This window comes from Opisthorchis viverrini, assembly GCF_000715545.1.
Source record: "Opisthorchis viverrini unplaced genomic scaffold opera_v5_128, whole genome shotgun sequence".
NCBI classification, from domain to species: Eukaryota; Metazoa; Platyhelminthes; class Trematoda; order Opisthorchiida; family Opisthorchiidae; genus Opisthorchis; species Opisthorchis viverrini.
Genome location: NW_008751782.1, coordinates 1,224,456 through 1,247,282, shown reverse-complemented (window position 1 = coordinate 1,247,282; position 22,827 = coordinate 1,224,456). Strand labels below are relative to the sequence as shown.

At 43.1% G+C, this 22,827-nt stretch overlaps 1 protein-coding gene across 1 annotated transcript in view; it reads left to right on the top strand.

Annotated features, from left to right (window-relative positions):
* Nucleotides 1-22,827, top strand: part of T265_06222 (hypothetical protein) — a gene marked incomplete at both ends in the record, with an annotated part of 34,891 nt that overhangs the window by 4,832 nt on the left and 7,232 nt on the right. The window contains one exon of the mRNA XM_009171430.1: nucleotides 21,156-21,221. Coding sequence (XP_009169694.1) covers nucleotides 21,156-21,221 — 66 coding nt within the window. The remainder of the gene's footprint in view (nucleotides 1-21,155; nucleotides 21,222-22,827) is intronic.

Genomic DNA, 22,827 nt, shown 5'->3' with positions numbered 1-22,827 from the left:
GTTCCACTGGACCTACGTGTGCCTGCTTTCACACCAAAGAAGCCCAAGGAGCTGCCTCTTTTTACACACGTCTCTTTCTGCCAGATTATGCCAAACTTTATAGATGACGCTCATGCTAGAAAGTATTTGGCGTTGCTCAATACTATACTGTACTATTTCTATCAGTTTGCGGACTTTTCTGGAGGAAAAAAACACTTTGTGTCTGATACTACTTCTCTGACGGCAGCGTGTGAAATAAAATTCCGGATCCCCTAACTTAAGTAAGTTCACATTCTAACTGGATTCCGGTTAGTTCCAAAGCGTTTCTCATTCCAAGCAAGACGTCCAAATCAACACTTCGTCGTTTTATGGAGTGAGCGTTTGTCAAAGTACTGACCGGACGTTTGCAGAATACAAGAGGAGAACGAGTGGATCTTTCCGACAAGTCAACAGCAGACATGCATGTTTCAGTTTCACATCACTCGTTTTGAACAGTCGTCCTCCTGTCCCGGCGCGATCATTCATGTGAATCCACACAAAAGGTGGGGAAGCACTGGACTCGAGTTTCACTCTTGTTAGTGCTCATGAGCAGTGCATATGCACTGGAGGACGACTGTTCAAAACAAGAGTGATGTGAAACTGAACAATACACCTCCCGCAAAACCCTCACATACATGCATATTTCACACTTAATAAATTGGAGGAAAACAATATAATCAGCAAGTAGCCAACCCGTACTATGCGTATCACACCGAATGGTCTATTTCGTGTGAACTGGTAGTGTGCACAGCACCGGGCTCACTGGTGAGCGATATCCCCGGCTCGGCCAGGATGCCCAAAGCATGAGAAGGGACTGTTCTTGTCCGTACAGAAACACAGCAGGGAAACCAACCAAAATGGGGTGATTTTCACAGACTCTTTCACATATTTCGGGACATTTGGCTGATCCACACAGCATTACAGAAACACTGAAAGGAAGTTTTGGCCATTCGAAATATCACATCTTCAAGCATTTGAGCAACTATGGGCTGCTGATAGGACAAATCAGTAGTATTAGATCACTGGTTGTACAATCAATTTCCTCCCAAAGTCGTCTGCAATAAGTTCATTAAAATCATTATCTTTAAGTGCCCTTCCTTTTTTACTATTATCATTGTTGTTCCCCCTGCAGACCCATGTTCCTGTCTATGAACTGACGAAGATAGGTAGTCTGTTTGGGAAATTAATTCAGACGGAATAGCTCAGATTTAAGGCTATCCAGCCAGCTGAGTGTGCCAAACACCCGATAAAATTATGTTTCCGGTATGAATGAACAAAGCCTGGAGATATTCATGTATTGAATGACTCTAGTGGATGCACGAGGCGCGAAAAACCTTCATCAGTCTGGTGAGGTGGGGACAGGAACAGTGTGCAATTCACGTTTTTTCATTGTTGAGGTAAGAATTTGTTCATAAAGCGCACAAAATGAATTGAAGGAATCCACCGCAGATTTACATGGCCTAGTTTTATAACAGGTTAAAAGTCGCATCGCACCATGAAGTTTCTCAATTCTGTGAGTTATAATTTGATCACAGGTGCGTTGATAAATAGTGTAGAAAATAACCATCCACTGGTTTATGGTGTTTATCATAAAACAGAAAGTGAATGTTTACAGTGCATCATTGTAGCCATTCCTTTAACCTGTTGATATTTTTCTGTTATTCTCATGCAAATAGTCGCAGGACAATTCACCTTTCATTCAGTAGAGGAACATGGTGAAGTCATCGGGAAACAATCTCCGATGGACTACTCTGACGTTTTATTTTGTCGATATATTGGAACGCATCATGTGACTGAGTGGAAGGATTGCTAACAAAGTGCGGTTGTCAGTCTAATCGGACTTTTAGTAAGCCGCAAAACCAAGGAATAATTGGCCCTGTAATTGTCAGTGTATCAGAAAATGAGTTTTGGAGCTGCAGTTTCACTTCCTCTGTCACATCTTTCTCGTTAAATGTTGCCTATAACTCAGGGGCATCATATAGACCTCTCCTATCTTACAAACACATTCGGTTTCTTTATCTGGTAGGACGAAACGGCCCATTCCTGGGCAAACAAACGGTCCATGAGCTACCATGGCTAAACCGAGGAAATGTATTACCTTCGGGATCGACTACACGCTGACAACCAGGCATGGTTCTGTCAGTGGGATGTCAAATACTACTGGCTAACTACAAACCGATAAAGTTTCAGACATTCTTTGCTTTTCTTTCACTTCTTTTAGTTTAGAAATATCTGAGACATGCTCATACAGATGGAAGTTACATAAACGTTCGTGGTAAAGCACTGGCTTGTTAGACCTTTTGTGTTTTTGAGCTCTCCAAATCTACCAGCTTTGGCCAAGTTTGCCTTTGAGCGTTTGAGTGTTACAGCGCAACAATGGTCAACACACTTGTTAAAAGTGAAAAGCAGGTTGATGAATCAACCTATGTGCTGAACAAATGAAATAATACTTCACTTTTACATTCGTGAATTAAAAGGAGAATTTCAAATTCCATCAGCTTTGCTGACATGGGAACACAAAATCAGTTCAGTTGAACAGGCCAGCAAGCAAGACACGAAAACCCACAAAATTAAACCTTTTGTTTATGACTGAGTTAAATCATCTTTAAATAAACGTTAGTCAGAAACACCGTGAGATACGTCATCATCAGGCCGTTCGCCCGTTGTTCCTACCTGGACGTTGATCACGCCGAAATGTTTGGATCGCGTGGTTGTTGTGTGCACCCACACCGTAGACCGAGTTGCTGCTCCTCAGGCCTCTGTGACGAGCAGTTATGATCTTAGAAGTGAACCACTGGGAGGTTTATTGTTCAGTCTCACATCACTCTCGTTTTGAACAGTCGTCTGTCCCTCCCGGCGCGATCATTCATGTGAATCCACACCAAAGGTGGGGAAGCACTGGACTCGAGTTTCACTCTTGTTAGTGCTCATAGTGCATATGCTCTTGTTAGTGCTCATCAGCAGTGCATATGCACTGGAGGACGACTGTTCAAAACAAGAGTGATGTGAAACTGAACAATACACCTCCCGCAAAACCCTCACATACATGCATATTTCACACTTAATAAATTGGAGGAAAACAATATAATCAGCAAGTAGCCAACCCGTACTATGCGTATCACACCGAATGGTCTATTTCGTGTGAACTGGTAGTGTGCACAGCACCGGGCTCACTGGTGAGCGATATCCCCGGCTCGGCCAGGATGCCCAAAGCATGAGAAGGGACTGTTCTTGTCCGTACAGAAACACAGCAGGGAAACCAACCAAAATGGGGTGATTTTCACAGACTCTTTCACATATTTCGGGACATTTGGCTGATCCACACAGCATTACAGAAACACTGAAAGGAAGTTTTGGCCATTCGAAATATCACATCTTCAAGCATTTGAGCAACTATGGGCTGCTGATAGGACAAATCAGTAGTATTAGATCACTGGTTGTACAATCAATTTCCTCCCAAAGTCGTCTGCAATAAGTTCATTAAAATCATTATCTTTAAGTGCCCTTCCTTTTTTACTATTATCATTGTTGTTCCCCCTGCAGACCCATGTTCCTGTCTATGAACTGACGAAGATAGGTAGTCTGTTTGGGAAATTAATTCAGACGGAATAGCTCAGATTTAAGGCTATCCAGCCAGCTGAGTGTGCCAAACACCCGATAAAATTATGTTTCCGGTATGAATGAACGAAGCCTGGAGATATCCATGTATTGAATGACTCTAGTGGATACACGAGGCGCGAAAAACCTTCATCAGTCTGGTGAGGTGGGGACAGGAACAGTGTGCAATTCACGTTTTTTCATTGTTGAGGTAAGAATTTGTTCATAAAGCGCACAAAATGAATTGAAGGAATCCACCGCAGATTTACATGGTCTAGTTTTATAACAGGTTAAAAGTCGCATCGTACCATGAAGTTTCTCAATTCTGTGAGTTATAATTTGATCACAGGTGCGTTGATAAATAGTGTAGAAAATAACCATCCACTGGTTTATGGTGTTTATCATAAAACAGAAAGTGAATGTTTACAGTGCATCATTGTAGCCATTCCTTTAACCTGTTGATATTTTTCTGTTATTCTCATGCAAATAGTCGCAGGACAATTCACCTTTCATTCAGTAGAGGAACATGGTGAAGTCATCGGGAAACAATCTCCGATGGACTACTCTGACGTTTTATTTTGTCGATATATTGGAACGCATCATGTGACTGAGTGGAAGGATTGCTAACAAAGTGCGGTTGTCAGTCTAATCGGACTTTTAGTAAGCCGCAAAACCAAGGAATAATTGGCCCTGTAATTGTCAGTGTATCAGAAAATGAGTTTTGGAGCTGCAGTTTCACTTCCTCTGTCACATCTTTCTCGTTAAATGTTGCCTATAACTCAGGGGCATCATATAGACCTCTCCTATCTTACAAACACATTCGGTTTCTTTATCTGGTAGGACGAAACGGCCCATTCCTGGGCAAACAAACGGTCCATGAGCTACCATGGCTAAACCGAGGAAGTGTATTACCTGCGGGATCGACTACACGTGGACAACCAGGCATGTTTCCATCAGTGGGATGTCAAATACTACTGGCTAACCATAAACCGATAAATTTTCAGACATTCTTTGCTTTTCTTTCACTTCTTTTAGTTTAGAAATATCTGAGACATGCTCATACAGATGGAAGTTACATAAACGTTCGTGGTAAAGCACTGGCTTGTTAGACCTTTTGTGTTTTTGAGCTCTCCAAATCTACCAGCTTTGGCCAAGTTTGCCTTTGAGCGTTTGAGTGTTACAGCGCAACAATGGTCAACACACTTGTTAAAAGTGAAAAGCAGGTTGATGAATCAACCTATGTGCTGAACAAATGAAATAATACTTCACTTTTACATTCGTGACTTAAAAGGAGAATTTCAAATTCCATCAGCTTTGCTGACATGGGAACACAAAATCAGTTCAGTTGAACAGGCCAGCAAGCAAGACACGAAAACCCACAAAATTAAACCTTTTGTTTATGACTGAGTTAAATCATCTTTAAATAAACGTTAGTCAGAAACACCGTGAGATACGTCATCATCAGGCCGTTCGCCCGTTGTTCCTACCTGGACGTTGATCACGCCGAAATGTTTGGATCGCGTGGTTGTTGTGTGCACCCACACCGTAGACCGAGTTGCTGCTCCTCAGGCCTCTGTGACGAGCAGTTATGATCTTAGAAGTGAACCACTGCGATGCAAACTTTCTACTTGCACTTTTGCATGGATCAACTGAATTTCTGGTCTGCTATAGTCTAATAAACAGCATCAAAGAAGTCGGTGTGTATCAACATATTTTGTCCATAGTGGAAATCACCGTTTAAAAGTCTTCTGGTATAAGCGAATATACACTTATTTGCAAACTAGTTTTGTCCTTCGGGGGATTCACCTGGAGCCCAGCTGAATCTCTCGTTTGTGATGTTTCCAGGTGACTGAAACACGAGGCGACTCGGTGCAACACATTCAGTTGCCTGGACACATCACAAACGAGAGAGTCAGCTGGGTTCCAAGTGAGTCTCTCGAATAGCCAAATTAGTTTGTAAATGAGTGTATATTCGCTAAATTGGTGTAATTCGGTTTCAAGTAGAATATAAGGTTGACAGAAACTCGGAGACTGTGCCTACCTGATGAGCCCCAAAACGGGTGAAACCGGTTGTGGACTGTCGACGGATTTTCAGCAACCTTATGAGTAGTGCATTACAAATATCTTCATGTATATGTTTGAGTCCATAAGGTTTCGGTCGTGTTGGTAGAATACAGACCACGTAGAAATACTGTACACCACATACCATTGGATTATCACCGAGCCTCAGAATTGGCGAACCTCCGTTGATTGTGATCTCTCTATGCTTCCAGCATTCGGTGCACAATGCCCTCCGGATAAGGAAACCTCGTGAATGAGCATCTTTAAGCGCGCTTCAAATTTTGTGCATATAAGGCTGCTTAAAGTGCGAACGGTCGCTTCAAGGACTTTTACTCCGTAGAGGCTTACGACCCACGACGGCTGGTACCTCTTCGAGTAGATGAGTAGCTTTCAGCCCCTTGAAGAGATACTGATACCTTCTAATCTGTATGGTATGCATTAGATTCCACTGCATCGTATTCTTTCCTCAAAGAATCTCATATTTAGACACATGCGGCTCAGATTCTTACGCTTTGTTGCTCAAAGCGTGATCCTTGAATAGTGGATACCTCAATCGTGGGAGAAACTCAGATACCTAACTCTCTGACTGGATGGTGGTGTTCCAGTGGGCGAAGGCGGTCCCGACGCATCACATGTCTATAACAGTATGGCTTTGACTTAACTAACTTGTCCAGAGACCTTTGGTGTAAGCTCCTTCACTTAATTAATTATCGTCTTAGGGTAGTACCTACAGATAGCACTGCATATGACCCTTTGATGAATGACGCTGAGTCCCACTCAATTAGAAAGCATCTAAAACGAGTCTAAAAGTTTGACTGAAACTTCCGTTTCTACTGATTTGTGATGGTACGCAAAGCACAGTACGGTTGAGATAGACAGTTTGATTGAAATGTAAACCCCATGCCCATTCGATGAACTGGGATCAGGTTTTGTGGACCGTTGGACAAGACAAACAGATATGGTGGTGTTGCACCAAATTTATCTATCACCTTCACTGCGCAGCTTTCACCTCATGGCAAATAGGACAGACAGGCTTTTATGTGATCGCTGGCTTGTTCGCTGAGCTGGACAATTCGATTGCAAATGTTTCATCACCAATCGAGGTGATATCATCAGGCGGTTCCATTGGTTGCTCCGTTATCCTGTGTCCTCATTCGCCGATGCCCACGTGATCTTTGAGCTTGGCATCCCCTGCCGCCGTAATCTGGTCGATGCCGGAGTGACCTTTGTCCTTCCGAGTCCCGGCTTGTGACCTTTATTGATTTGACTCCAAGGAGTTTCTTGTTTTCGAGAAATACACTCATCTGCAAATCAATTTGGTTTTCACGGGAGACTCAACTGAATCTCTCGTTTATGATGTTCTTTGTTTCTTTGTTTGTGAATCCAATATTCGGTTCTCCTTGGGTGTTCCGGTTGAGATGTTAGTCTTTTGCACGTAGAGGTGCGTAAATTGGATCCAGTTCGATGCACCGGTTTATCGAATCTGCTGTGGAGTACCACGCTTCCAGAAATTCTCTTCCGTGTCTCGTGTCTCCGTATGCGAAAATTTTTGCGTTTTCCAGATTTAATTTGTGGCCTTCTTGGTCCTCGTGTATGGATATCAAGGACAGGGATGATTTCCCTTGACGGCCGCGTTCTGTTCCTCTATGTCGTTTTTTATGTCCTGAATGCGCAGATTGGTCCGTCGCCTCCAACACATCACTTTCATTCACTTATTCCCCATATCCTCGGTGAACGAAGTTGTAGCAGCTAAAACCATTGTACTTTGGGGAACTGAACTGATGTGCTACACGTCGATATTCAACTGAACCCTGTGGTAGGCATTGCGATGCATATATAGTTGAAGAACATTGCAAATGGATTGGTCACATAATTCGATGTGCAAGTGATTCAACAACGCAGTACATTTTCCGTCTTCCCATGATTCTTGACACAAATTTTCTAAATTAGCTCAGGAGAAAAAAAAGAAATGTTATGGAGATTCCTGAACATTTTGAACGTGATAGCAATACAGGAAAAAACTGTTCAATTGAAAACCATTTAGGCTGCGTTTGAAACACGAGTACAGATTTCCATCAAACAGGTTTGATCACACATTCACAGTGTTTGACCAATCCATTTGTGATGTGGGCTTGAGTGGCGCGGTGTTGTTTTTGTTGTGTCCGCAAAAATTGAGGACTGTGTCTCTGTTCTGCAAGCAACTGATAAACCCATTCGGGTTCGCCCGTTTTCACCTATCTATCTCCTTCATTCGACTCACCTCGCTGTTACATCAATCGCCATTTCCGATGGCGTGTTCTTCGAACACGACTAAGCGCTATAATCAGACACATCGTTGGTTCTCTCTTGCTAATCTGACCAGGCCATTGGGTGATGGTCTGAAGTTTGTTCGTTTGATTTGATTTAAAAAAAATTTCTCTTCATACGTGATTAAGGAAGTTTGAGTAGAAACTAACACAACCAAATAACTTCTTGTGTTACTGCGTTTCATGTCGAGGTTAAGGCGCAACCTTTTGATTACCATGGCCCATATTTCTATTCTACTTATAAATACAGAGTACTACTCTGTAGGCCTGGGTGAGTTGGCAGAGCGACTCAACAAGTCACGTAGCCAGTCATGCAGTTCACTCAAGTTGCAACATAAGAGGATGAATTTCTTTAGAGAAAGGTGCAGTTAATGAATAGACAATTACGAGCTGGTTGATATTGTGAGCAAAAAGGCTATGTCAAACAAATATAAGATCAACTAAGTCCTTATTTGTGTGAGTTGAATCCCACACTTCCCGTTAACCCTTGTTTTCAAGATGAAATTCACTTATTTTCAGCGGATTACGAAAGAATGAAGCTCTACAACAAATGACCTCAGAAACCTGCTTTGTTGACAAAATTGTCCAGCGTACAACACACCTCTTGAATCACACACCGGGCATTAACATTTCCCTTTCGTCCAGATAAAATCAATGGTAAGACTTGATATTGAGACACGAGATCAAACTGTACAATTAAGGGGCTGGTATCCGAATTGGCTTTTCAGGTCAACGGATTTCACACCGTCAGGCGTCCGCGTACACTGCGTGTTTAACACAAAGGAACCGATCATCCGCATGCCGACAATATCCCGCACGTCGAACACCGCACTTTAGGCACCTCCAGTAGGTCTGAGCCGTTAGTCCAGTCCGCCAACCGTGTCTCCTCACACATGTGCACACTTACACAGTTACTTATGCTCATGCACCGTTGCGTAAGCGGAAGTCATCGTAGGTGCCCCTCTCTACGGACACGTGAGTGTGCGACAGACAGGAACCCAGCTACTCAGAAGTTTGGGCACGACGACGCGCTGGTGCAGCTGAGCCAGGCGATCCTATCCTATCGGTCTCTCAGTGGACGAGCTCGGTTTTGTCAAGCCTGAATGTCTGCCCACACTCCTTCATGTTTAATCATACTACTTGATCCAGCTCAAAGGGTCTGTCTGCGTCTCATCCCCAAGGCGACGATAGAATCGCCTGGCTCAGCTGCACCAGCGTGACGGACCATGACCAAGTATGTACGTGCGCAGGTGGCTTGGACTGACGACTCGGATCTTCTGGAGGTGCTTAAAGAGCGGTGTTCGACGTGCGGGATTTTGTCGGCATACGGACCATCAGTCCTATCGTGAGAAACTTGCGACAGACGTGTGGGCGACACGATCGAGTGTGCACATGCCTGCCACAAGCCTTCTGCAGGCCCAAACATCACGGCATATCACTGAGGATTTTGTCGGCATACGGACCATCAGTCCCATCGTGAGAAACTTGCGACGCAACACGATCGAGCGTGCACATGCCTGCCACAAGCCTTCTGCCGACCTAAACATCAGGGCATATCACTGGACCGAGACACTAAGGTCTTGTTTACTACCGAGCTGCCGTGTCTTGTGTCAGTTCCCTTAGATCTCAGCCTGATACCACGTTTACCCCATTAACAGTGGTGTGTAAATGATTCTGGGCGTCAGCAGATAACGCAGTGTGGCAAACGACAACCTGGCCATTAACCATAGGGTCAATTAGACAGATTTATATGGTAGCTATATGATTGGAGCGAGATTTAGTTATCCCAAGCAAATGTGCAGCGAAGAATTTCAAGCCCCCCTTAGGAATATTTATGTAGTGGGTGGATATCTACCTGAATCACACACCTTCAAATTGGCCACAACAAGAGAACACCAAAAATTATCACGTTTCTAGGATGATCATCTGTCTTGGAAATATCCTGATGCTCTCCTTTATCACCATTGGCAATTTCACGTGAATACGAGGTTCTCACAATAAAACTATTGACGTTAATTTGTTGCGATTGATTTATGGAAATTTCTGTTGATTTCCCCATCTCTGTTGAGGGTTGCTCCGTCCAGGAAATCAGCACAATTTATGTCAATAAGGATGCACTTTACCCCGAAGATTTTTCGAGTATTTATACTCCCACTAGGTAGTCAAGCATAGGAAGTGGGACATCAAGTTAGCTGAAGTCGAGTTTACTTACATTGCATCACTGTGAAACGTAAAGATTCACAGTAAGGGAAGTGAGGAAAATTAGTCATATAAAGAGGGTGCTTTCTGGTCCGAAACATTTTTGTATACCCGTATGAGTAACATTGTATACAAAGCCATTCTGGAAACGGCAGGAGCTTCTCTCCTTGTTGAGAGGCGTAATGTTCTATGGTGCCAAAAGGTCTAACTTGTCTACCACCAGTGTTCGCTACCCTTCTCCATCCTGGAGTATGCTCCATACATTCTGATGATTGAAGAAAGTTTAACGTAGCCGTTCGTTTCAATAGTTGTTGGGCCTTATTCTATTTCACTACTCTTTGTGAGTTTGTTCTAACAGCATGCTGATTAAGAATTTCCAACACCTAGACGATATACAGACGGAGATTTGTTATTCAAAGTTCTTTCTTTATCTTATGAGCTCTCCTTCTCACTAAGGAATAACTTTTGCCTGGTCTCATCAGCTTTTCCACCAGATTCATTCGTCACTTTACCGTTTTATTTTGGGAAACTCCCATGTTGGGTCGTCACTTGAGATTTCAGCCATAAAAGGGTCATGTGAGGCGAACTGAGGGTTTGAAGAGGAGTGGTGATGTACTCTAGTCAAGTAACCGTTAAGCAGACTGGTGTTCGACTACCCTCAATCAAAAGGTGTGGTAGCTGAATTCTGTCTAGAGAGCCACAGGTTCGAATCACTCCAGCGGTTCGCAAGAAGCACAATACTATGAGGAAAGAGACTCTTATTGAAGTTTTCTGTTGATAGACAACTTTGAGAATCTTCTCTCTAGTTCATTTGCTACTCCCTAGACGCAGCCAGTGCAATGCCCTGTAAAAGCAGTCGAAGGCGCAAGAGTTTTCATCATGTCTAAAGTCGGGCAAAACATGGCATTCGAACTTCGAGTTTAGTAAAATGGACCAACTCAACAGAACGGTGCCACATTATGCGTTCTGACTTTTTCTCATAATATACGGACACCAGTGGGTGAAACGAGATTGTCATCCTATAGAGTGAAGGGAGGAAATCATTTCTGCAACAAAAACTTATATTCTTGTATGAATCACTTAAGTCCCAATGTTAGAAATTCACTATCGGAAATGCGGGTTGGGGGGATGGCTTATTTCCATCGTGGCCTCTTAGAAAGGTGGGATTACGATCCCGTTGATTCAGTCTGGAAACAGGACAGATCTAACCAACTACTGCCCCATAGCACTCTCGCCAATGATATTCGAAACCACGGAGGTGAAAACGACCGACCCTTAAAAACACACGATTTTAGCTCTGAGAACACACGGTCCCTGAGCAGACATTATCTGCGCATAGCCAGACACGACTGGACCAAAACTGAGGTTCTAAGGACAGGAGTCAAAGTGATCGTTTTATTGTGTATATCGTAGAGATTAACCCCGACCTACTGTTGAAACTTCGGTAGTATGTCACCGACCATGGAGCAGCGATTCTTTCGGTGAAAAAACTCGGAAGATACGAATTCAACAAACTCTATCGGGACAAAGCATAAGTCTGGGGAGCACTGGTGCAGGCAGAAGGCAGTCATGATCAACCTGCCCGAGCAATGAAGAAGAAACATAAAAACTGAGAGATTCAGCTGGGTTTCAGGTAAGTCTCTCGAAAAACCAAATTAGTTTGCAAATGAGTGTATATTCGCTAATTTCGTGCAATTGGTTTTCAAGTAGAACATAAGGTTGACGGAAACTCGGGGACTGCGCCTACCTGATGAGGCCCAAGAAGGGCGAAACTGGTCGTGGGCTGTCGAGGTGTTTTCAGCAACCTCATGAATAGTGGACTACAAAAAACGTCATCCTCCATGTGTCCTGTTGCAAGCTTCTATCGTTGCGTCATCGCAGAACTTGTGTTTGCTCCCTGCGTATCAAAAATGTGACCTCAATGTTCACTTACAGCAAATTCTTGGTAGTTCAATTCAATGTAAACATGTCTCTGTGCTACAGACGTATCACCTTAAGCTACTTTGTTATGGAGTAGAGAAATTTCGGCCCGAAAATTTCCGTAAGATTTTGACCGTAAGTATTCGTTTTCACTGTTAGAAGACCGTCCAGGCAACACTCGACCTGCCCAAAAAATAATCAGCCAAGCTGGATATGGTTATTACGCCTCTAACCTTCAGAAGGATACCTTCTGAAACTTTCGGTTAATCTGAAGTGATCATATTCCCGTCTGATAAATATTTAACCAGAAAAAAATCCATACCGCCGCTCCTGGTGGTTTCACCCGATACTGGCCTCTGAGGTAACTACCTGAAGGAAGTCAGCCAGTTCAGACTGTCGGAAGTGCTTATTTCTCAGTGAGGTTACGTCAATATTATTATGTCCTTCTTCCCCCCTCCCGTAGCTCTGGTCTCATCAGTAATCACTTTAAAACGACGACATGACACTAATTCTGAACTCTTTCCTCACCATGGTATCAGTGCTCAGGGGAAATCACCATGGTAACTTTCAAGCATTTACTTTCCTGTTTACATTTTACCCTCAAGACCAAAAGTGCAGTCGCGAAATCTACTAAACAACTGGAATCGGTCTTCAGCGCAGCTCTAGTTGTCGAGTACAGCACAGAAGAACAATATGTGCGAAAAATAGTGCGGCATTGTCGTTTGATTTCTGACCAGTCCCCATATCTATGTCCTCTCACTGTTTTGTTAATTCATGTTGTTCGTTTGCGCCGTACTTTGTCAACTAAGCTAAGCCAAACAAACGAGTTTGTTTACCGTCCGGTCTTGGATTACTGAATCCAGTTTTCTACTGTGCGGATAAGCTAATCTGTTGTTGTTATTGTGGTAGGTTTTCTGTTAGCCTTCCATCACGAGTCATGGGTCACTCTGGTGTTTGGGGGGAATAACACTATTGTGGAGATTTCGTCCTGTAATTGCAGCCAATCCTCACACTACCAACAAAGAATAACATTAGTCATGTGTAACGAGTGGAGAATTTCTGTCAGATTAGCGCTGAACATCAGATTCTTGAACTGTTGGTGGTTTAAATATGTGATACCTTCCCCTAGAAAACCTCCGATTATCTAACTGGGTGCATAATCCACTGGGTAACGTGGGGAACGATCGGACAATCAATGCGCATTGTTGCACTTAGCAGCTGGCTTCACCTCGTCAGAGAAGGGTTCCCTGGCTTTTGTCAGCAGATGATGAGTAGAAATTCATAGAAGCAGCCAAAATAACAGACGATTTATCGGGGGAATTAGATAGGCTATACATGGTCATGCTGATGATGTTGATGGGCTACTATGGACCTAGAAATAACCTCCATAGCATGGGAGGAAAATTCCCAGTAGGCTCCGGCATCTTTATCCTACTAATTTGTGGCAGCTTCATGAGTGTTCGTTTGTGCAACCTTTTGGCAGTTGGCCACATAGATGGAGCGCCACTGAAACTGGAAACTACGTAGACTGGGATGACTTCCATTGTACTTCAGCCACTCATGACCGAACGATGTAGTGTTCACCTATTATCCAGAAGGCTGCGGATTCGAATCTCCGTAGAGATCCTCGGGAGGCGTATTGCTGATAATTCCGAACAAGAATAAAAACGATGTGCATTGACTGTCGATTGATTTTACCGGTAAGATAAAATCCCGATTGAAACTGTACAGAATACGTTATTCCGGTTGTGGAGTGGTCATGAACCTCGTGTTTATTCTTCTTTGTTACTCGAGAGAAATTCCCTTCAGAACCTAAATCCGGTCTATTAACTACCACTCTAGGGCTCCATAGTAATAATACTAAGGATAATACCCTAGCGGATACTGATTCTTTGTAAACCTTTGATCTTACAGCTGGCGAAATGAACGACCAACCGTTTGGCTTAGGCATTCCTCACTCATTTACACTAATTCAAACAATGAACCGATGCATTGCGATCACTTTTCTCCATGCAACGCTTCTACCTACCGCTCTATTTGCGGCAGCCTATTTTTAGCCAGATCACAACCTGCGTGTCAGGGGAGGGTTTGGCTGAGGACTTAGAGCTGTTTGATTTTACTTTGTGTCGTTCGCATTCTCTTATAGAACTTCCATAAGTAGATAGTATGAAATAAAAATTCACTGACTATTTGTCGAAGAGTGAGCTTTTAACTCGATAGGTCTCCTGTGTCACTTTAAACTACAGCCTAATATGTATGGCCCCAAAATTAGCAAAAATGGCCACATTCCTATTTCTGACGAGGGCGCTTGCCTACCAGACATCGGGTGTGCGAATACACACACTGACCAGGGCAAGTAACTCGTCGTAACTTGTAGGACTATATAGAAAAGAATACTGATGGCTGGGATGGTTCAAATACTTGTTGGGTTTGGTGGTCATGCTGTAAGATATGATCTTATTGTAGACATGGCCACTCAAGTTAAGGGCGACCCCATACAAGCCCGAGTTACTTACTTAACCGCCGTAAGAGAACCGGTAGTAGGCGTCCACTCATGGGGATTTGTGTGATGTTTCTTATGGGCAATCTGGTCCCAAACAAACAAGCGATACCAAGTCGGTAATCGTTATCCCGTGGATGCAATAACCCGACGGGGTGCGGACATTCCAGTCGATGTGAGCAAGCTTTCTTGTGTTGAGAGCTCCAGCCCGCTTATGGGTTACTCCTCTCTCTGGGCTAGCAGTGGATGCGTTGCTTCCCGATGCTGCAGCATCGGCTGAGTTGAACATCATGGAATGATGGGGAGATATGATACAATAACAGCCCTAGTGTCACTTGCCTTTTTTTGAGGGAAGATTTCTAAGGTTTACACATCCAAGTGCCACCTGCAATGCAGCGGGAAAATCGTCTATATCGTTGAAACAGAAGCGCCTTCGTAGCCGCCAGATTTCAGAAGTGACTTCACCCGTCCAGTTAGGGTGATCGGGGTTTAGCCACTGGATCTGCGGAGCTGTGGCACCCGAAACCCGCTTTCCACCACGGAAAAGCAGTAACTAGAAGATATCTGGTAGGGGCCAAATGATAGCCGGTCCCTTGAAAGGACCTCGTGGGATGCAACGGATGACTTTACTCGTTTCAAAAACACTCAAGTGTTTGGGGGCGCGCCTCAGCGCTCTTCACTAGGAGCATGCGTAGTACCTGAAAGAATTCGTTCACTACATGTTGCTTACTCTGTTAAATTCCTTAGGCTACTGCAAATTAGTATGAGAGTCTTCAGAACTTGGAAGAAAGGGATGCTTTCACAAATTCAGCCAGAATGGTTTCACTAAGAGTCCAACCTGGAATAAGAGGCATCAGCAGTGTAAATATAATGATAGTCAGTGCGCCGATGCATTCTTTCAGTGTGATTTTCACTTACCTGGATATGACGTTCAATGAGCACTCCATTTGGCTTATCTAACGAGAAAACAGTCCAGTTAAGGGGAGGTTGACTGTTCTTTTTTTCACGTTTCGTTTGCACTCGTCGGCAAATTAACCCTCAGCGTCGTTCGACAATTTAATTTATCAGAATGGCTAACTGGAGAGGATACTGGAAAGCATTACTGGTAGGGCGTTGCCCATAACTGCTTCCGGTATTGGGCAATGAAGTGAAAGTTTTGACCGTTGTCCAATATTTAGAAGGGCGGTGGACAGTTTCAGCTTGGACATTTTTAGCTTGCGACGCAGTACAACCTTAGAAAAGAGGTGATAATTGTTCCCATGCAATCTAGTATTGACCAGTGTGCCGGTACCTTGATATGACCATTTAACAGATGTTCTGTGTGTTTTCATTATTATTATCGTGAAAGCTTTGGTCTTGAAAAAATCTGAAATGCCGCTCTCGTCATCAGCGTTATCATTATCACCGTCAGCTGTATTGTTATAGTCATCAGCTCCATTTGGCAACAACATCAGTTTAAATACTCTGGTGCAATATACTCAGGTCTAGTTAACTGCATAAAGAAAAAAGAATAACATAGGAAAGGGGATGGAACTGTATTACGGCTTTGCCATAACCTTTCATTCAGTGAACACGCACAGTGAACAAATATGCCATTCAAGGCAGCTGATGATCACATCTTTCAGAGTCTCTAGTCAAACACAAACAGAATCAAAGGAACATCATCCCACGAGGCAAACGACACTAATAAAATCTCCACGTCTAGTGATGTGAATTCTCATTTGCCAAATCAGACTGCTCACCTCTTGTCTTACACCACTGTGAATTTGGTATGAGAAAAACAATACATAGCGCGTTACCGAGGTACCACATCTTCTACATCTACATACAGGAGTAGTTCGAATTAGAGGGATAATCTCCTAATGGCGTTGTGTGGCTGGCAGTGTGTATGATGAAACGGCTTGGGAACATTTCCAACCCTACCAAAAATAGTTTACTCCCTATTTTCGGGCATTCTGTATGTGTTCGGAGAGATTACTTCACCATCTCGATTCTCTCTTTCATTAGTGTGTACACTTGAACGATCTTTTGGGTTAGATTGCATGCTCAGCGCAGCTAGTACACAGAAATTGTCGTATTTGAATTTCACTCCGAACTCTACAGACAGGTCAAGTGTCAGAGCAATGACCAACAATTTCATGGATAACGAAATTCATGGAACATTTTCATAAACTCTGTTTTGACAGTTTCTGGCTAGACTACTAAACTTATAACAATGCATATGTCGGTTAATCCATTTTCTTACTTTGAGGTCGACGATAAGACACAATGACGCGCTTCTCCTAAGGTCTGTAACCAGTTTAAGGTAGCTACGCAGCTGGTCATAAAGACACCTAATATTGACCGTGTAGTTTGCAAACCAAAGTATCTACAGACTATTTGTTTCGATGTCACAGGCGTATATGTGGGTTTTATCTGCTCACGAACAGCCAAGCCAACAGTAGACATGCTGACGTCGGAAAGAATCACGTGATATGTCATCGATTTATCAAGGCCGTCTTGAATGCTAGTCGGCCAAATAGAAAATGGCCATATGCAAGCGGTAGTATGAAAAGAGATAAGATAAGAAAGATATTCACGACACATAGGTCAAGACTGTCGTGGAAAGCGGTAAGAAATTCCAAGGTATGACTCTCTTGGTGACTAAGAAGAATCAGGAGCAGTTTGCGTAATAGAGTTCGTCCAAAGGGTATCAGAAGGGCAAAAGTTTCCACATATTAAAATGAATGCAGACCGTCGGGCTTATTCGAGATTTATTTGATCGGACAGTTATTGTGCAAACGTGGACACAGTTACTGCGACACAATAGAACTGGATGAGATACACGGCTTCCTCGTTACAAACCTGAAGAGCACAGATGAATAACCTGCCGGACGATACACCCCCCTGAATGAACCAAATCGGTTTCTGACTGGAACATTCATCTAAAGATAGAAAGCAATACGCATTCCAGATGCATGCGTCCGGTGCCACTATAGAGCGAGAGAGACTGAGAGCGAAGACAAATGTTCTCAAGCGACACAATAGAACTGGATGAGATACACGGCTTCCTCGTTACAAACCTGAAGAGCACAGATGAATAACCTGCCGGACGATACACCCCCCTGAATGAACCAAATCGGTTTCTGACTGGAACATTCATCTAAAGATAGAAAGCAATACGCATTCCAGATGCATGCGTCCGGTGCCACTATAGAGAGAGAGAGACTGAGAGCGAAGACAAAATGTTCTCAAACCGATGGCTTATTAGCCGCTGCCATTCAATAGCAGAAGAATTGCTAATCGTCCTGAGGAAAAAGCACTGTACGTGCAACAAGATGTAACACATGCAGATCAGCCTAGTTGTTCACCTGTGGCGCAATACTTAGTCGTTTAATATCATACATTAAGTGTGTGATGACGCGATACCACGAATACAGCGATTTGTCACCAAGTGTTCGAAATCTTTTTGAATACGAGCCCGATACAGTTAGGTTAGTCAGAGGTATGTTACAAGTTTGAAAGAGCTTTCTCTAACCCTAACCTGTTGCACAGGTTAGTTCGAAAACAGACGTATGGACCAACAGTGTTTTCGAGAACCTTGGTCAGGAAAGTGAAGCAGACGGAAATGTCGTCGGATCACACACTGTGGTGGTGGTGACCATTCAGCTACTCCCAGCCAGATGATTATGATTTTGGCAAATTAGTGTAAAGTCCGCTCCGAAAAGAAACTGGCGTAAACTTTGTACATTCTATCGGTGTTTGATGCATGAAAGTGGAGTCTAATTATCAGTCAAGCTACTTACCGTCTGATGAATTCTATGTCACGATCATTCCATAAAACTGTTGTGATGTAGGGCTTCTCCCATAGGATATTTGGCGATACAAAGAGTTGAACGCGATTCTGTAGTTTGAAAAGTTATAGACGCTCTGGCGGCATATAAGCTCGCTTGAAGTATACATGGTTGTCTTCGAAAGCATCACATCACATTGCGAAAATCCTTATCGATCTATACTTTTGAAATGGATGTGCAAGGAGATCCCCTAAGAAAACAATATCAGCCGACAGTTTCAGTTCCAAATAAATGAGACCAATACAGAGATAGGTATTATATATTGCACAGACATAACGAACTACACATAGAGCTGCTGGATACTCGTCGGTAGCCCATGATCGGTACCGTCCTTCTTGGGGTTGATAAGGTAGGCGCCGTCCCCGAGTTTCTGTCAACCGTATGTTCTACTTGAGCCCAAATTGCACGACATTAGCGAACTAGACTCATTTGCATACAAATTTGGCTCTGACGGGAGACTCACCTGGAACCCAGCTCAATATCTCATTTGTGATGGTTTTGAGCAACTGAATTTGCTTCACCAGGCCGCCTCATGTTTCAGTTGGCACGATATTCGATACGACGCGATACACTGTATAGACGTAATACAATACTCATGAGGTTGCTGAAAGCTCTTCGACAGCCCACGACCGGTTTCGTTTTTCTGGGGGTTCATCAGATAGATGTAGTTCAAGAGCATTCATTAACCTTAAGTTCTGCTTGAAACTGAATTCAGCTGATTAGGAGCATCATAAAAGGGGCTCATCTGGGTTCTCGGTGAGTCTCCCATCAAAATCAAATTACCATATACTTGTTTAATGTTGCCACCAAATATGTTTCGCCCTGCGCTGACTGGGAGGCTTCAGCCTAGACAAGGCTTTTCGACAATGAGCAGCTTTCTACGTATCAGAGTTTTATATAATTCACTCGCATCCACTGACATTGTAACATTCATGGTAAATTCGGGCAATATTAGTTCGAAGGGCTTGGTAAACAGTAGCTTTCAAGGACATCGTCTGCAGCAGCAGACGATTCAGAATATCCATATGAGTAGGGATGCTTTGGTAAAATTCATGGATCATTACACTACCCTATCCGGGTTCTTAGTTACTCCATGAGAATAAAAAGAGATGAGAAGAAAGTAGAGCAGGCAGAAGGGTGATGGGTATACTGACAGGATTTCTGTGTCAACCATACTGAGCATTCGCCCTGAATGAACCCATTAGATTCTGACGTGACACCCTCCATTCCATAAGAAGGGAGAATTTTTCGATTCGCTGAGGATACATAGTGGACTGGTTCATAGAGTCGGAACACGGAAAGGATCTTTTATTTAAAACTGACGAACATTAACGCAACCTTATAAAGATGCATAAAACCTTCATAATTTGCACAACTCTGAAAAATAAAAGCTGCTAAAAAGCAGCTGTATATAATATAACCAGAATGCAAGCTATAACAAGTGAAACAGTACAAGGGTATCGAAGACAATCAATATTGCAATCATTCATGAATACGTATGCCATATTTGATGTAAGAAATGCAAGGCAGACAAAAGAAGCAGTGAGAAGGCAAACAAAAAATAAACTATGTCTCTGTTTAGCTGATGGGCATGTCTTTGCCTGAAAGACCTGCAGAGGGGAAATTTACCATGTCCAAAATTAAAGTGAACGAGAGTACAACTGGGTAGGATGGGCAGGTTATTCTAGATTCTTACTGGGTGTCAGAACGGGATGGCTCAGTGGCTAGAGCGCGAATAGACTGACCAGAAATTCTGTGGTTCGAACCTGACCTCTACCTCTCGACTTTCCCTGTCTAGGCTTGGGCAATCTGGCAGTTTCCTCATGCTTCCCTTGGGTGGCATGGAAGCTAGGCACAGAAAGGGTGTTAAAGCTGAACGATTTTACTGGGCGTCAGTGTTTTTAAGCTTTTCAAAAACTGGGAACAGAAGATAAGACTCTGATGGTACGGAGTGTGATCCTCAATCCAGTGAACCTGTATAACTATTATCAAGACTTGGCGCATTAATGAAGCACAATACTAGTAAGGTTGCTGGAAACCTCTCGACAGTCCACGACAAGCTTATCAGTTAGGCGCAGTCTCCGAGTTTTCGTCAATTTCATGTTCTACCTAAACCCTAATTGGACGCAATTCACCAGTTCGTCTTTAACGGTGGGCTCAACTGAATCCTAGCTGATTCTCTCGTTTGTGATATTTGTCAGCTAAATGTACAATCAAAAGGTCGCTTGGTGTTGCACATGGGACAATATCTGACATATCGCGGTACACTACCTAGACAGAAAAAAACTGCTGAAATGTAAGGCGGCCCTTGTGAAGCACACTCAGTTGGAAAACATCACATTATCAGCTGGGATTAGGTTGAATCTTACCCAAAAACCAATTTAGTTTGCAAAACAACAAAGGGGTTTCATCTGTATCCGAGTATTGCAAAAAGCCTTCACGAGAGTGAAATGGAACGCCCTGTTTCATCGAAAGTGTATTCAATACACTTGGACATTTGTGACTGATATCTACTACGACACTGTTCTAAGCGTGTTTAACTTTTAGTCAATTCTTGTCACTCAGGTCAACTAGGAACAAACTTTTTTCATCCGGCTGAAATCGGATAAAAACCACGAAAACATATTTTACTAAGTGAATATTTTCTTATGAAACAACGAAGACAATGGTAGATACTAGAAACAATTTAGTTCTCGGGTATTGCTTCATCCTGTTGTCCAGCTCGATTACCTTTTCCCGGCATCGCAACTACGGAAATACGTCAGCAAATGCCAACTCCTCGGCCAAGTAAGTCATGTTCATTCAAAAGGTGTTCGTTGTTGCTGCCAGATAGTTTCATTCCTACCTAGTTTACGAAATGTCTAATGACATAAGATGTATCCAATCTGATGTTTCCTCGTCCGAACCAAATCGGTTCACGCAGTCTGGTTTCGCTGCTACAAGTTGAAATAGGAAACCGTTATGTCTAGATAATTTTTTTATGGTGCTGGCGGAGTTCGCTTTGGTGGGCAAAACTGTCTAAAACGGAATAAGGAGGTGTGAAATAGATCACACTGTTTCTGGTTGTGTAATCAAGGTCAGTTTAGAAACGGGGTGAAGCGTGGGTGACTCATACTCACCATCAATCGATTGTCTCACATTCCTGAAACTGATAATTACTCTGAAGTGGTGCGACGATGTAGAACACTCAGGAGACGGAAGCGCAATCACACACTTAATTGTAACGAGTCAACAATTCATGAACGAAGCCGAAAACCTAGGTGACCGACAAACCGGCAGTTGAGAATGTTTTCTACCGCTTAGCGTTCCTAAGCATTCCAGATGCCTAAAACAAAGCAAGTCAACATGGTTTGCGACCTTCCTGAATGAAGAAATTTAGAAGTATTAAACTCGGTAAATGAACGGAACTTACTTCCCTGCAAATTCATCAATCCTATTCATTGGCGATCCGGCAATCCTGGTCAATATATTTACTTGCTTTGTCTTGTGTATGACTGCTTTTAACCTCATTTGATCATTTGTTGTGGCGCGAATATATCCATCCACTCTCTTCATCTCATCTTATCTCAGGATTTGCGTCACATCACGTTAGCTTGGTTTTCAGCAAACCGAAATCGATCATCTTGACGTTCATATTCACTTCAAAGTCACGTACTTTTCACCTTCGATTCCGATGACAGACCTCAAATTGCGCATGATCATTCTATGTTGACCGTAGTCCTGGCCTTTAACTTTGGTAGTGCTAACAAGATGATCCAACAGTTGCTCACATTCATTGCCTATCGGTCACATCAAATGAAATATCGTTATCTGGTCTTGTGGGCAGTGACTTCTCGAAGCGTCGCTTCATCTGTTGAGAAGGCACTGTTCGTAGTTAGCCTGCGAATACCTCATTTCCGATCATTCAGAGGATCAATATTCACAAATTCTATTCGCCGTTCTCAAACGTTTGGAGAATAGTGAACGCAAACTGAAGGGATACCAAATTGCTTCTGCTTGTAATCATACTTTAGCGGTAATTTGTTTTCAGTAGCCCTATGAATTGTGTTCCAACAACAAGATCATCTATTCTCATAAAGTAAACTACTCACAAGGTTGCTGAAAACTCTTCGACAGTCCACGACCGGTTTCGCCCTTCTTGGGGCTCAGCAGGTAGGCGCAGTCCCCGAGTTTCCGTTAACTTTATGATCTACTGTTCTCGAGAAATACACTAATATGCGAATCAATTTGGTTTTCACGAGAGACTCAACTGAATCGCTCGTTTATGATATTCTACAACTGAATGTGCTGTATACAGGCCGCCTAATGATTCAGTTGGCACGATATTCGAGATATCGCAGTATATTTTCATAAAGGAAACTACTCACAAGGTTGCTGAAAACTCTTCGACAGC